The following is a 15534-nucleotide window of genomic DNA, read 5'->3' as shown; positions in this document are numbered from 1 at the left end:
TTTATAATTTATACGAGTAATATATAATTTATAATATTAGTAAGATAGTAAGATTGAAATATTTTAATTTACAACGAATAATTGCTACAACGCTTTACAGAACAGATTTTGAAACAGAACTTCTTATCCTTCTATTTAAAGGAAAATAATTAAGATACTCGTAGCTATTTAAACAAACATTTTTATGTATTTTCCATACACGTGCCGCTAGTTGCACTGTTTTAAAGTACAAAACTAGTGTACTGTAGTACAAAAGTATTGCACAAAAGCGTAAAGTTGTCTTTATTTTTATCAGGATAATGAAAGAGATGGGAATATGTTTATGTTCAGGTGTTTCTGCAATGAAAACTCGCAGCTAAGGGTGTGTTTACTTACCTTACTACAATAAATCAGTTGTCATGACGTTTCACCGCAGGTGTGTCATTGCGATATCACATGCAGGCGAAGTACCTTAAAATTATATGAATATGAAATATTATAACTTAAGAAGCTCAGGTGTGATTAATGGTAAATAGGGTCGCGAACCATAAAATAATAAACATTTTATTTCAACAGTTTTTATTAGAGTGCTGTAAGATACAATATAACTATCTAAGATAAGAGTCCATCGTCCATCGTCATTTTGGTAGTCGTAATCGTCGGGACATCGCATTTTTAAAAGTCAAAACCAAACTGAAAACAAAAGAACAATTATTAACATCTTACTAATTTTATTAATCGAAAGTTTAGATGGATGGATGTTTGTTAGAAGGAATCTCCGGAACGGCTAAATGGATCTTGATGAAATTTTGCACAGATGTAGAACATAGTCTGGAAGAACGTATAGGCTACTAATGAAGTTTTTTCTTGTTAAATCTGCGCTGAGGGAGTCGCGGGTGAAAGCAATTAGGTGTAGTAAAAGAAAAGAATTGATTCCCATTGGGCCGATTAAATCTATAGAATCAATCAGACCAATTTGATTTCTTTTGACCTTCGGACTCAGTCGACTCAATGAGAAATTTGGGATTCATTTCCTATAAAGCCGACTGAGACATCAATTGGCCCAATAGAAATATTTTTTTGATTCTATGGATATAACATTGAATCGTCGACGCGAGTCGTCTATTCGGTCAGTACAGGCAAAGTGACTGGATGTCAACTGTATCGAATTGCTCCACCATCTTGAAAATCACAGGGACTTTTGTTACGGTGATATTCACAAACAAGGTGAGACTGGTTTTGGCGACTAAAGAATAAAGTATCGGCGACGTGTGTCTGTGTACGAATGTCTATAACATTGTATTTTGTAAGTTACTTAGTCACTAAACGCCTTGTGTACGAAGGGCTGTAGTTTGTAACTTTAACAACTATGAATGTTCGTAGGATATTTACCTGATATGCCTTTTCTAACATACAATTGAAAGCCAGTAATGCTCGGTCGCAACCTTTTTCTCCATCGCTAACAGTTTCCCCGTTGACTAAAAATTAAACAAAAAACTTTATTGAGTATATTACCACACTTGACAGATTTTTATCTAATTTTAAAACAATGTTAAGGGTTGTAAACTTTTATAATGTTTTTGAAAATGCAAAGTTGCTTACTATGCGAGCAAGTATGCAGGTAACCCTGAATAAGTTTCAACTCTTCAGTATCACCAAAAACTTTTTGGGCGTTTTCAAGAGCCGTTTCCTTCTGCAACATACCTTTGTCGTCCATCTGAAAGTTTAATTAAGATTTATTTTTAAATTTGACTCCGAATGACTTTAAATGCATCTCTTTTTCGATACACTCATGCAAATCTACTTACAATTCCGACTTTATTCAATAAACACGACAAGAAACATGGTACATTTTCACCGGTTCCGATTTTATTAGCTCTTAAATTATTAACATCTTCTTCATTAATGGGATAATCCTTCATGCATTCTAATCCCAATTCTTCGAAATGCTCATGAATTGCGGCTCTTTGTTCCGCAGTCATTGCCTGAAGTATAAAATATTAACTTGAATGTTAGCACATTGTTAGTATTTATTATTGATTGGAAAGTTGTACGAGACGCTATATCAGCGTTCTTCTACATATAATATACACATATATGTCTTTTATTTTTAAACAACAAAGGATTAACTGAAATTAAGAAACCGGATATGGCTTGAATATGCGAAACAAATCGTACAGATAAAGAAGAGAAAAAAAATTGAACTGGAATGAATTCACGACATCGCGGAAAGAATTGACATAGTAATTTCTATTTAAAAAATAGAAAACAGAGATGTAAAAATAAATAACACAGGATATTTCAAACATATACAGGATGTTCATACATAATTATTTTGATATAGCTTACATGAGATTTAAGAGGCATTAAAGCAATTAAGCAGAAATATATGTAGAGACCTTTATACATTTTAAGAAATATAATTTATCACTGATAACACGACAAGTTTACCTTCTGTGATAGAAAGATGTCGAAAATTCAAAAGTACGCAGTTTTATACATTTGACAATAATGGAATGACGAAAAATTCAATCAGTCATCATTTTTGATTAAATAGTAGATTTGGAAACTGACATTGGATTTAATTGGATGAAATTAACAGGTTGTTTTTTGGACATACATACCTATCTAGAAAAAACGCACGAACCTTAAAAATTGTATTATTTAATAACATTTTTTATCAACGATCTTTCTCTACGTGTTGCAAGTATAAATTTGGATGTATTTGTGAAAATTCTGTATTCTCTTAATAATGTGAAAAGGTTTATTTTATATTACACTAAACATAAATTGACCACTTGAGAATAAAATTCTAATTTAATACGTTAAAGTAAAAAACGCTTCCATATTGAACTGTCATTATCACAAAGAGTAAATTATTTATTTATTCATTGTATTTCCGATTTGTACAAAAGATAATATTTATAAATGATAGGCGTTGACACATCACGACGAGTACTAGTATATATTGTGATAATTATTTCACACATTGTCACTTGGTGCAGTGGTGATCAAAACAGTGTAACCATGGCGCAGTTTCTATTTCAAGTTTTATACTCGTTTATGATTGTGACAATTGTTTTGGTACGTTTTGAATTTAAAACAACACTAAATAATTATTCATGAAAAATCATTTGTTCGATTATTTTAAAGTTCTTTGAACAATTTTGGAATCAGTAAAAAACTACGGTTGTACTTTTTCTACATAAGTATGTACTATGTAAGCTTTCTTTTGTTTTTTCAGGGCAATTCATTAGGGGAATTGCAAAAGAGTTACGCAGATTTAGTTATGGAATGTGCGAAAGAGTTTCCATTAACTCCTGAAGACATTGCTCAGTTACAGAACAAGCAATTGCCAGAAAAAGAGCCGGTGAAATGCCTTTTCGCTTGCACTTACAAGAAGGCTGGAATGGTAATAAAATATATAACCGACAGATACATTATGAAATTCCCAACAATTCGTACACTTTCCAATATGTATAGTCAGATTAAAAACTACCTAATAACTACAATAGGTGACGTATGCAAAACATATAGATAGATTACTTGTAACGACCAATGTATAGATTGGAAGTAAGCTATGACAGCTTTGATTTAAAAATGCAATATCAAACCATAGCAAGCATGCAATAAGTTGCAATTAAATAAACAAGTAAAAGTTTGATTTATAACTTACCTGAAATACAGCGTGACGTCATCGTACTTGTGTTAAAATATGCGACAAGAAAAAACATTTTTTTGACTTCACTTAAAGAAAACATTATTTTTATAACACTAAGGAATTTAGTACTCGATATTTTATTTGATAATTCATATAATATAATTGTGAAGACCTCTAATCACAATTTATAATAACGTGTAATTATTATCTATTATCAAAAATTTTGTAACTCAATTGACTTCCGAAACTCTGAATAATCGCTTTCATTTTTATTACTCTACATTTGCTTTATTACCAGTAATTTATTAGTATGAAAACATAATTTAATTTTCAACACTATCTTTCACGTTAAAATAATTTATAATATGGACAAATATAAAACATATATGTAATAATTTTTATAGCTCATAATTGTAATGTAAAACAGAGATTTCTGAAATAGATTAGAATATGGTTACAACATAATAGACATACCAAGCGCAAGGTCAGTTTTGATGAGTCTAACAATTACACGGTCTGTGGTTCCGACAACGAGCACAAAATAATTTGTCTTGAATACCGGAAACATATTTTGGAAATATACCTACAGAATATGTATTTGCACATTTTTAACACATTGTAACATAAGTTTTCTACTAAATTATATTTTGTACAAAGATAATTGTTACCATTAAAAAGGTTTAACTTTAACTAAAAACATCTAAAATTTAAATCCTTAAAATTCTAATAACAGACTCAAATAATATAATAATTAATTGTTTAGTTTTATAAATGGCGGTCGCCCGCAACTTCACCATCTCGGAATTTTAAAAAAAGTAGCCTATACTTGTAATTATGAACGCCTGCATCAGTTACCTTCCCGCGAAAGTCCCGTCAAAATCGGTCTAGCCTTTCTGAAGATAACGCAGATTAAACGCGGCCTGACAAACATACCTAGACCAAATTTTAAAAATTTATCTTTAGTTATTAGCTACGCAAATACATCATGTGTACGAAATATTTTTTTTTTCGATATTACGTACAGACACTCCAATTTTATTAAAACGTTTAGATTTGAGAACTATTTACTGTTAATCGGGTATTTAGGTATAGAGGTTGGTAAAAATAAAGTCTGAGAGATGATTATAAAAGGGTAATATTAATTTTCTCAGATGGATGACGAAGGTAAAATGTCTCTGGATGGTGCTCAAGATGTTATACACAAATATTTAGCCGACGATCCGGACACTATGAAGAAAGCGCTCGATTTTATTAACGCTTGCAGTATTGGTAATAATCATAAATATTTTAAAGATCCAGATATGTTGGATTCAACTTTCGAAATACTTGTACAAATTATCATTTCGAATAATTGTTCAATTTTAATGTATAGAAAAATACAATTCTTTAATTCTAGTGAATGAAGCAGAAGTTAGCGATGGAACTAAAGGCTGTGATAGAGCTGCATTGATGTTCCGCTGTAGTATTGATAAAGCCGATGAGGTTTGTATCGAGATTTTTTTTCAACAGTATATCGTAAAAATTGTCTAACACTGTTTGCTACAAACAATTATTATATTTTAATTAATATTATCTAAAGTTTTAAAATATTCCGGCGATACTTTGTATGTAGTTTGTATGGACATGTTTTCCTTTAACAAATAAAAATCAATACAAATAATCAAGTAACTATTTCGGATTTCCTGAAAATTCATCGTCCAGATGAAGTCGCGAGCGACAGCTAGTGAAAGTGTTAAAAAAACGAGATTATTAAGAAAAAAACTTTTTTTTCAGTTCGACATAAATATTTGACACAAGAAACGACGACAGCCGACGTAGTTTAATAAGCAAAATTATTGTTAAAGTAAACTATATTGTACTATATTGGAAATAAATAAATTAAACACAACTAATACTGTTTTATTTTAATGTTACCCATACTGTACTAGAATTTAACTGACATCAGGTGAACATGTGCACAAAAAATATAAAATGTAGTTATAATTATATTTTTTCACGATTGTAATCAAAATTCTCTACGGCTCAAGAAAAATTGTTATTCTACTATATAGTTAACTAGATTTGCACGCGATTCTGTCTGCGAGGATTTAAAAATATTTGCCTATGTGTTATAATTAATATATATTTATTTATATTCTTCCGGATTATGTTCTATATCTATGCCAAATTTTACTGAGATCCGTTTAGGTTTTTCAGAGATATTACGTAATAACAAACATTTCGATTTGTAAGACTAAGTAAGATTAAAAAATAAAACGATAATTTGTTTTTATTAGCCTATTAGCGTATGAAACAGTGCGTAACTTATAAAATACATGGATGTTATTGTGTGCAATTGCAACCAATTTGTTTAATATATTAATATCGGAAAATGCAATTATGTTATACAAATTTATCGCACACAGGAACGTGTAGAAATAAATAATATCACCGATATTTACTACGACCAAGTTATTTTACAATGTTTGACAGACCGTGTTAGTTGTGACTTTATTAAATAAAATTAAATATTCGATATCTGGATATTATAAGAAAACACGAGTAAAGAAATTAAATTTTAATTAAATCGAATAAACTTAATTAAAAATGATTAATTCAAATTTATTTTGTATAGTCATGTTGTGCTTTTGTAATTTTGTTAATGTAAGTACAGTAATAAATTTTATTTTCATAATGACATTTACTTGTGACGTGATGAAAATATGTAATATTAGCTGTCGCCCGCGACTCCGTCCGCGTAGAATTAAAAAAAACTTTATTAGCAGTATATGTGTTCTTCCAGATAATGATCTACATCTATACCAAATTTTATCAAGTTCTGATGAGCCGTTCCGGAGATACCTTCAAACAAACATCCATCCATCCATCCATTCAATCATTCGCATTTGTAATATTAGTAAGATTACCAAGCGAGTCTAATTTTATTATTTAATACCTAAACAAAGCAAAATGTTTTCATGGATTTTTCTTAAATAATATAAGTATCTATGCGAACATTATTTACCGTATTTAAAATTTAGTGGTCAAATCTTTCCACAATGAACAATCTTGTATTTCGAAAAAGTATGATTATTTTTTAGAGTTTAAATGACGCTGAGGTAAAAGCTGCATTCACAAAAACAGTATTGCAATGCACAAAAGAGTTTCCCGTAGACATGAAGGAATTGCTTCAGCTACAAGCACTTAAAGTACCCAAAAAACAACAGACCAAATGTCTGCTCGCTTGTGCGTACAAGAAAATTAAAACTGTAAGTACAACATACCTTTTTACGCCAAATTCAAACAAAGTTAAAGAAGCACTAAACAGACACATATAAGGGATTAAATAAATATTTCCTGTTGAAATAAAAACAATTTTACGGTATTTTTACCGTCATGTACTTCTTATCGCACATGTTTACGGACGAACCGAGTACTTACTTGACGAAAATGTCAAAGTTTTTAGAAAAGTACCCTCTTTTATAAATATTATTTTTATAAATGTTTTTTTTAGTCTTGTTATTGTAATTCTTGGCTTATAATAATTGTAGCGTACCAAAATAAATAAAGTAAATTAAAAAGCACAAAAAATTGTGGAATATTTATTTTTGTTGTTTATGTTACACTTTGTAAAAGAAGAAAAAGATTATACTAGAAATAATAACAGTTTAAGTTTCATACCAGCCAGTAACATTTTATAAACAAACAAAGGGGTTTTTTTAAATTTTCTTTGAATGAATTTTAGTTCAATGACAAAGGAATGTACGTTCTTGACGAAGGTTATAAGTTTGCAGAATTAAGTAAAAACGGCGACGAACAAAGATTAATAAATGGTCGAAAATTGGCTGAGATGTGCAGTATGGGTAAGAAATTGCTTTTTAAATCTTCAAACCTGTTTTTTATTTATTTATACAAGTGTAATTTTATTAATTTATTTTGTTTATTTTTCCAGTTAACGATATGGAAGTAACCGATGGTGACAAGGGTTGTGATAGAGCGGCATTTTTCTTTAAATGTTTTACAGAAAATGGACAAAAGGTAATTGTACAATTATTCTCTCCAAGTTATTTTCGCCGATCCCTGCTCTAAACTTTTACAGAAAAGTTTCGTTATTATGATGAATCCTTTTCATATCTTATTTGTGACATCTCTTGTATAAGAGTTCATAAAATCTATGTTTATTTTATTTCAGTTGGGATTCAAAATGTAGCCGAATGACTAAGCAAAGAAGTGATGCTCCTTATTATGTTGCACAATTAAAAAACTTTTTCAAATCTTTTTTTTTTCAAATTTAATAATTTTCTTTGTAATAGTAATAGCAAGTCGACGTGAGGTGATATTTCTTAAAGAGGAAAATGCCTTTCAATAAATATGACAAACTACATACAACACTGGGCCCTATACCTAAAATACAGACAATATTCAATGGTGGATTTTTGCTATTAGAAAAATAAAGGCAATTTCATAAAGAAATAGATATCGCGACATCTATTACTTATATGTGTACTAGATGCATTCAGAAAAATATATGGAACTGACAGTTTATAGTTGTAAGATGACGGCAAAAGATGTCACTGTATTGCAAAATGGTTTGAATCAAAACTTATTTCTTTATATAAAATTAATTATGAGTAGACTAAGCATACAAAATTTTCATTACAACTATGTGATAACTGAAAACAATGCTACTACATATTTGACAGGCCTATAAAATAACAATATGATAAAACTTTTCTAAAAATAATTTTTATATGGAAAAAAATGAAAAAAATACTTTTAACATGTAACCAACCCCCTTTAGTCAGTACCTTTTTGAAAGTAAACAAAATGGGAGCAAGACGAATACAAGTAGTTTATCACAGCTATAGAATTCGGTGCACATATGCATAATAACAAAAAGATCACTGACACGGTTACGCACACTAAGACAGCATCGGAGCAAGTTTTTAAACACCCCTGCTCCGGCGCAAGAGTTTACGCACACATGGAAAGGTCAATAGGTAACCATTAACCAACTTCATTCAATTCAAAGCCGCCTCGGCCGGCCGTACGGCGATGTTTCTTCGTTCCAACTTCACTCCTTTTGTAAACAGCCGTTCGATCGTCGAATGTCCTCTTTGGTGACGTATCGTGGTAACAATTCGTGGTTTACGGTTTGTTTTGTCAATATCAAGCATTCAATTGTTTGTTTAAAACGAAATAAGCACGTGTTGTGTCGTTCAATTTGATTTATTGCGTGTTGTGATCGGAAAGTGCAGATGTCAATGTGAAGAAGTTTTAAGTGAAATTTTGGTCATGATTTTAAGTGAATTTAGTGGCAAAGGAGACTTTTACAAAGCGTTAAATAAATCTGTGGTAAGTTTCAATTGTAAATATCTACCATTATATGCAATTGTTTAGTTATAACTTAGATAAAACATAGAAGACCGGTAGTTTAAAATAAACAACATTGTACATTGAGATTGTTATAAAAATATCTGTATTTAACACACTTCTCAGCATTAAATATATAAAAAAATGTCTTCTTTATGTATTAGATTTTAGGTATTTTAAGTGGTATTGGAATGTACCTAGGTTCCTTTACTTGTCTTTTATAACTTAAATTGACCGCGGTCGTTGATGTCATTTTCGTAGGAGTGATATTTTCGAATTTTTCTTTGCTATTTTTTGTCTGAATTCTAGTAAACATTGGTAATTTACTCAAGTGCAGTTGCTTATTGTTTTGGTCTTCTAGATTTTTAGTGTTTTGTGGTTTTTTAGCCCATTCATTGACGTCTACATCTGGGCCGGTTATTTCTTCAGTGTCGCGTTTCTTGCGACCAGATACAACACCCAGTTGAAGTAGAACAGGGTTGGTGACCAGTGCCGCTGCTGCCCCAAGAAGTGCAATTCCCGCTATTGGCCATAACAATGTTTTCGCTGCCAAATCCTAGAAAATACATAAAACGGATTCCTTTGCATTGCCTGAATATAATCAATTAAAAATGGCCATTTGTAATGTAAACATTAACAGCAACAATAGTTCGTTAAATGTAATTCAGCGATTAAAAAGTTCCAAGTATAAACCACGGAAAATAATATGTGTTGTGGGTACCTATTTTGCTGCGCGTGAGAATTACGAACATGTAACGGCGGTTGTTTGGCAAGGTGCGGTAATGCAGTTATTAAAGAAAATAGCTAACAAGCATTTCTTACATCAATTGCTAATATAAAACTTTTTTTACGATGAAATTTTCTGACAGGAGAAAAGTAAACAGAACTTAAAATTATACATCTATTTTACTTATGTATTTTTGAAGGCCGATGATCACCTCGGTCCTCCCGCGCCTTGTTTACCCACATCTCTTATAGAAATGGGTCTGGGTAAGTCTCCTGTCCTTAAATTAATTTAGAATTATGCTTACATGATCGTGATGTTTATAATGATGTCCAATGTGGTGATGACCATGTGGGTGATGACCATGTGGGTGATGATCGTAGTAATCGGGATGATAGTTTCCGTGATCACCGTGCCCATGGATGGGGCCTGGGTGATGAAATCCATGGTGACCGGTGGTGTCTTGAATGTGGTACTCATAGATCTGATGTGGACTGTCTTCGTAATCATGAACACCGTAGTCTTTAAAAAGAGAAATGGTTATAATAAATACAATGAAGTCATAAAAATAATTATATATGTTTGAATTACTATCGCACTCAGACTCGTTAAGTGATAGCTAAGGGAGCTGCTTAGTGTATGAATCTGCATGCGCAAGTTAATGTTCATTATCACCATTACTGCAAACAATACTATTAACGGTAAATATTTTTTAAGTTGATTACGCATCCAAAGCACATGAGTCAGAAATATGACCCCAAAAAATATTTTAGCGCCAATTTTTATTGTTTGTAGTTATAAAGTGGGGAAAATGTACATGATAAAGTGTAATACGTATATATAAGTATCGCTTTATTTTATCTTATGTTCTCTTTGTTTTATTATAATTTACCATCTCACATTTCATCTGAACTCACCGGCGTGATGCAAAAGACCTCGACTATGGCTTGAACTTGACAGCTCATTGTCGGCGATTGTCTGAAATATATCACATATTAAATAAAAAATATGGAAAATTTCTGGCGTATTTAATTGAAAATGGAAAATGAAAATTAATTTATAAAAAACCAAAAAAATAGGTACATTAGTTTTGTTTAGAAGTACTGATTAATACCCTCGAACTAATTATAAAAGATGTAAATTGTTAGCTTTAAATTAAAAATCAAAACAATGCAGATTTAGCGATGACACAAGGATATAATATGGAGTTAAATTAGACGCTTAAGGTTTTGTTTCACACAAAATGCCAAGTTGCTTGTTCAATTGAATTTACATTTTTTTTTATAAAACACTTGATATTTAATAATTGTTAACGGTAACTCATTATTTAGACTCTCAGCAACAAGATTTAATTAAGATTTACGTTGTTAAGTAAGTGATTAAAAGAAAATTTGAAGTTTTCAAATAAATTCTAACACTCGAGTTTAATCTGAAAGAGGGTAGAGGAGTAATTAATGATAGAAATTAGTATTCAATTTGGATGGAGATTTTTCTTTCGATATAATTACGACCAATTAGAGCGTCGTCTATCGAGCACGCCTCGCTGCCTCAACACGATCGTTCGGAAACTTCTTCTCACGATGTTTCTGTTTAGAAATATCGTGCGTCTTGAATATATGGAGTATGCTATTTTTTATTTTGATACTTCTTGGCGGGAACTTGAACTAGTAGTATTTAAAAGTTGAACTAACTCTTCAGTTCGTAATCGGAATTACCTACACAAGTATGTTTTGTATATCTGTATGTTTGATCCATTGTAACTGTAATTGAAAGGTCTTGACCAATTTTAAGGAGTGAATTGTCAAAAGATTCGTATTTCTCAGAATGTGTAATCGTGAAACTGTCTTTTTTACAAGAAAATGAGAGGAATAACATGTGTTTAAGCTAGTATCTAAACAGTGGAGACCTCTGGGTCAACACCAGAGATCACAACACCCGCCTAAACATACGCCTATATCTGTATATGGTGTTGTGATTTTCTTTTAACGAATTTATAGTTTTGATGGTTGACATTGTAAAAATAGACATCTCGTACAGAATTGAACCGATATTACGGATAGACTCTTTGAAAAATAGTCCATAGTTGCAATAAATAGAAAGCGTATGACTCACACGCAAAGTATCTGTTCTCGTTGAAGGCATTATTCATTATTACTGGGAAACAATCTGATTTCTGACTAACAGTGGGCAGGTTGAGGCTACCGGTTATGGGAGATTGTTCCGAGTTATGCAGTTGGGCTCTAGTTTTAAACAAATGTGTTATTATTAAGCCATTGTTTTATTACTTTTGATTGTAGTTACAAGGACAAAGATGTTATAGATGATATTCCTAAATGTCTTTATTTGGGTCAACTATTTAGTTTTATTACTCTACGGCTTATTTATTTTGAATTAATTATGAGTTCATCTTTTTTTAATAGGAATTTTGTGGTCAAAATTCAGGTAAAGTTTGAGGTTCTATATGCTTAGCTTGTATGATCATTATATTATATTGGTCAAAGATTTTTTTATTATTGTGAATAAACAAAAAAATTAAGGACTCAAGTTGTTTTGATGCCACATGATGTATTTTGTAATGGAACATAAATAGATAAAATAAATGAGCACTGGTAATTATGGTGTCGAACATTACATTTCGCAATTTTATAGGCGATGAAAAAAAATACGCAGTTTAATATATCGGTTGTCGGTTGACTCACATTTCCGCTACAACGAGTTTTATCAAGAATGTGGGGCATTCGAGTGATATTCCCACCACCAGCTTGTGTTTCTACATTTCAAATACTTTGAACCGTAACGTGTAGAATTTGCTATCGCTTTTAAATTGTCCATATAAAGCCTACGCCTTATAACGAGTTATATGACAAACTTCCTTCAGCTATTTAGATGTTTAATTTGCTAATATTTATGCTATTTATTATTACAATTCCTAAATATTAATATTAAGATGTAATAATCAATAATATTAAAAGATTGTAAAGGACTCTTTGCTGAAATTAACACAAGAAGGAAGAAAGTTACGACACAAAAACCAATTATAAATATGGGATTAAGCGAACCTTATATTTTTAAACTCTGAACATATTTTGTAAGAAACTTAACAAGACATGGTGCATTATGAATACTATAAGTGCGCTTGAAAAAATCTTAAGTTATATTTAACTTAAACTTTGTTTTGGTTTGTTTGTTCTAAGCTCTGTAACGTAGCAGTCAGTGGCGGATACAGAGCGGCATACAAAATAGTCATAACAGGATTAAATCTTGCAAGAAACATACATTTCGGCATACAAATTGCGTCCGCCTTTATTTCATAAGTACCTATGAAGTTTATTGGCGCGCTTACGAAATGTTTCTACTTTTGAAAATATTACTTGTAAATTATATTTCCCGAGGTTGAAAACAAAGCACGGTCAAATTTAATAGATTTAGTACAGGTTATAGTGTTGAATTTAATGCAGTTTGCATTTAAATGAAGGGTTTCGACAATTTTTCTTAGGAAGCTTATTCGTTTTAACATTTCATAGAAAATCATTAAGTAATATTTACCTTAAAGGTTGCTGGATTTGGTATTGGCAGAAAATGACTGTACTGTTCCTTTCCTTGTTTCATTAATGTTGTAACATTCGTTGTGTTCTGAAAGAATAAATGTGACTTAAATTATTTGAAAAAAAAACACATTATACTCTTTCTTTAATTTGGTTTTTAGTTTCTATAGGTTCTTAAATCCCTTTGCTTAAAACATGTTTTAAATTATGTAATTATTTTCCTAATAGCCTCTGTCTAAAATGTTAACTAGTTTAGTGTTTATTCATTCTTCTATAATAGAAGACTTTCTAGACTCAAGACATCTTAAGCCTACGTTTTTAAATGTAACGTATTCCTGCACACACGAAACACTTACAGTATCTTCTTTAACTGAATATTTTCTGATGTTTTCGTTGAAATTTGTATTTGTAATAGCACTGCATACTCGTTGTGTATCGAGCAAGATAATTAAGAAAACAAAAAAGAACCTAATGCATCGTACTGGCCACATGTCACAGATTATGAACGTCATAGAAAGAATGAGAACTGTCTCTCGCGACACATTAAAGCTACTTGTACCGTTACAGGGCTATATAAAAAGTGCATTGAATAGAGGGGCGGTTTGGATGACAATTTGATAGGTAAAACAATAGTCCAAGATTCAGTCACAGCCTGTTGAGCTTGTTGCGAAGCTGTTTCATTGTTCGTTATTTTAATGACTGCCATGTTGGCCGCCATATTGCCTGATTGTTGCACGGTGGATGCGCTTTACTAAATTGCACCTACTTTGGTTTCCTTTTCGTATAATGCTATTTTATATTAACAACTGCAAATTCTATAATACTAAAAATATTAGATCCTGTACCTATCACGCGTCTTACTTCTTTTATTTAATTTTATCAGGATATGATCAAACAATGAAAGCTGAAAAAAAATCTTGATTCATAATCTAGAATCAAGATTTTTTTTCATAAAAACTATGTGTATATGCACACTGAATGCATAGAAAGCCGCGCGTTTCTGCAATGCATAATGCGTTTTCTTCAACGTTGGCGTGAATTAATTATGTCTGTGTTGCCATAACGGTTCTAAAACAATTACGATAACGTATCAATTTGCTTGCAAATTAACATCAAGTAAGTGGTAAAAGTGTGATATAACTGCTATGATGGCCCAAAAGGAACAAATGATAGTTTTACATTGTTGCTAAGAAATGAATGAATGAATGCTCTTTTGCGGTTTAAATTTTTAGTCTGATTTGTAGAATAATCTTAAGATTAATAATCAATTATTTTTATATTATTATCAGTAAGTGGACAATCAAATATAAACATTAGTTTCAATTAATGGAAAAATAACTTAAAAACAAAAACTTTTAAATTATCTCAGGTCTCATTTAACAGTGGTAGATGCCAGCAACAACAACATCAGCTATACGAATAGGCATGCTAGCCCGGTGAAATACCACGATCACACAGAAGACGGGCGTGGATTTGACCGAGGTCCGGACCATAGTAAGGGGAAGTATTCTCTTCCTGTGCGTTCCCTCCACCGTCGATTAAAGGTAGGCAACGCATCTGCAATTGCGGATGTCTACGGGCACCAGTCTCGTCGCTATTTCGGTGTATCAGGTGGGCGCTTGCTGGTTTGTGACATTATAACATAAAAAAAGATTACATGTCTAAACATCTACCTGATGGTCTAGAGCAAGAAACAGTTGCTATTGTTAGACACATATAGCAACGTTTCTTTATTTATTGTATCACATAAAATATATCTAAAGGTATTTATCAATGTTATAGCTTCTTAATGAAAAAATAATACTATGAAAATTGTAAACATTGTATTCAAATGATGTATAAATGCGTTCCTACTGCACGTTAACATGCGTTCTAGTGTTACGGAATACGTCTTTACGCTTCGATGCAAGGGTTCGATGCACTGCTACTCGTGTGTACAAGTATGTATACTTTTAAATGACTCAAAGCGACCAGTATCGTGGCTAGGGAACGAGACAAACACGTTTGTTTAAAGGTTTTTCGTCACCATAATGACTGCTTATTATGGGAAGATGCTTTTCTTACGTACTTCTCATCATACTACTGTGAGTAAAAACCATAGGTGCTTATGAAACTGGTTAGAGTAACATTCAATTAAGTATCTCGTTTTTTTTTATTAAAAAAATATACTTAGAATGTTAAAAAAATTGTAATCTTAGGTTTTTTAATTGTCTTTTTGTTAATTTTACGAATAAACGTCATTGTTGACTTTATTACTAATTAAATCTCATAAG

General features: G+C 31.3%; 3 protein-coding genes across 3 annotated transcripts; 1 reads left to right on the top strand and 2 right to left on the bottom strand.

The window, feature by feature from the left end:
* Positions 1 to 572: 572 nt before the first annotated feature.
* Positions 573 to 2429, bottom strand: LOC106720050. Its single transcript, XM_014514617.2, has 5 exons — positions 2329 to 2429; positions 1788 to 1964; positions 1582 to 1696; positions 1372 to 1457; positions 573 to 672 (listed from the first exon to the last, which is right to left on the bottom strand). Exons 1-5 carry the CDS (start codon positions 2386 to 2388, stop codon positions 655 to 657), a joined length of 456 nt encoding a protein of 151 aa, XP_014370103.2. The 5' UTR covers positions 2389 to 2429; the 3' UTR covers positions 573 to 654.
* Positions 2430 to 2982: 553 nt separating this feature from the next.
* On the top strand, positions 2983 to 7887 carry LOC106719797. The gene is made up of 8 exons (XM_045681022.1): positions 2983 to 3063; positions 3224 to 3391; positions 4792 to 4909; positions 5037 to 5122; positions 6721 to 6888; positions 7365 to 7482; positions 7572 to 7657; positions 7812 to 7887. The coding sequence occupies exons 1-8, from the start codon at positions 3007 to 3009 to the stop codon at positions 7827 to 7829; spliced, it is 819 nt and encodes a 272-aa protein (XP_045536978.1). The 5' UTR covers positions 2983 to 3006; the 3' UTR covers positions 7830 to 7887.
* A 1265-nt stretch (positions 7888 to 9152) lies between these two features.
* On the bottom strand, positions 9153 to 13979 carry LOC106719798. Its single transcript, XM_045681080.1, has 6 exons — positions 13911 to 13979; positions 13618 to 13791; positions 13263 to 13349; positions 10634 to 10694; positions 10024 to 10238; positions 9153 to 9548 (listed from the first exon to the last, which is right to left on the bottom strand). Exons 1-6 carry the CDS (start codon positions 13977 to 13979, stop codon positions 9153 to 9155), a joined length of 1002 nt encoding a protein of 333 aa, XP_045537036.1.
* Between the last annotated feature and the right edge of the window lie 1555 nt (positions 13980 to 15534).

Source organism: Papilio machaon, chromosome 14 (genome assembly GCF_912999745.1).
Source record: "Papilio machaon chromosome 14, ilPapMach1.1, whole genome shotgun sequence".
Taxonomy (NCBI): domain Eukaryota; kingdom Metazoa; phylum Arthropoda; class Insecta; order Lepidoptera; family Papilionidae; genus Papilio; species Papilio machaon.
This window is presented reverse-complemented; position numbering and strand designations above follow the sequence as displayed.

Bases quoted from the DNA above. Each gene is read 5' to 3' on its own strand.
- LOC106720050 (XM_014514617.2), bottom strand. From the start codon at position 2,388: ATGTATAAAGGTCTCTACATATATTTCTGCTTAATTGCTTTAATGCCT. The intron at 1,965-2,328 runs GTAAGCTATATC...TTTATACTTCAG, and splicing joins TAATGCCTCTTAAATCTCAT to GCAATGACTGCGGAACAAAG. The intron at 1,458-1,581 runs GTAAGCAACTTT...TTTAATTTTTAG, and splicing joins CCTGCATACTTGCTCGCATA to TCAACGGGGAAACTGTTAGC.
- LOC106719797 (XM_045681022.1), top strand. From the start codon at position 3,007: ATGGCGCAGTTTCTATTTCAAGTTTTATACTCGTTTATGATTGTGACA. The intron at 4,910-5,036 runs GTAATAATCATA...CTTTAATTCTAG, and splicing joins TATTAACGCTTGCAGTATTG to TGAATGAAGCAGAAGTTAGC. The intron at 7,483-7,571 runs GTAAGAAATTGC...TTATTTTTCCAG, and splicing joins GGCTGAGATGTGCAGTATGG to TTAACGATATGGAAGTAACC.
- LOC106719798 (XM_045681080.1), bottom strand. From the start codon at position 13,979: ATGGCGGCCAACATGGCAGTCATTAAAATAACGAACAATGAAACAGCT. The intron at 13,350-13,617 runs GTAAGTGTTTCG...TTATTCTTTCAG, and splicing joins ATTCAGTTAAAGAAGATACT to AACACAACGAATGTTACAAC. The intron at 10,695-13,262 runs GTAAATATTACT...GATATATTTCAG, and splicing joins CAAATCCAGCAACCTTTAAG to ACAATCGCCGACAATGAGCT.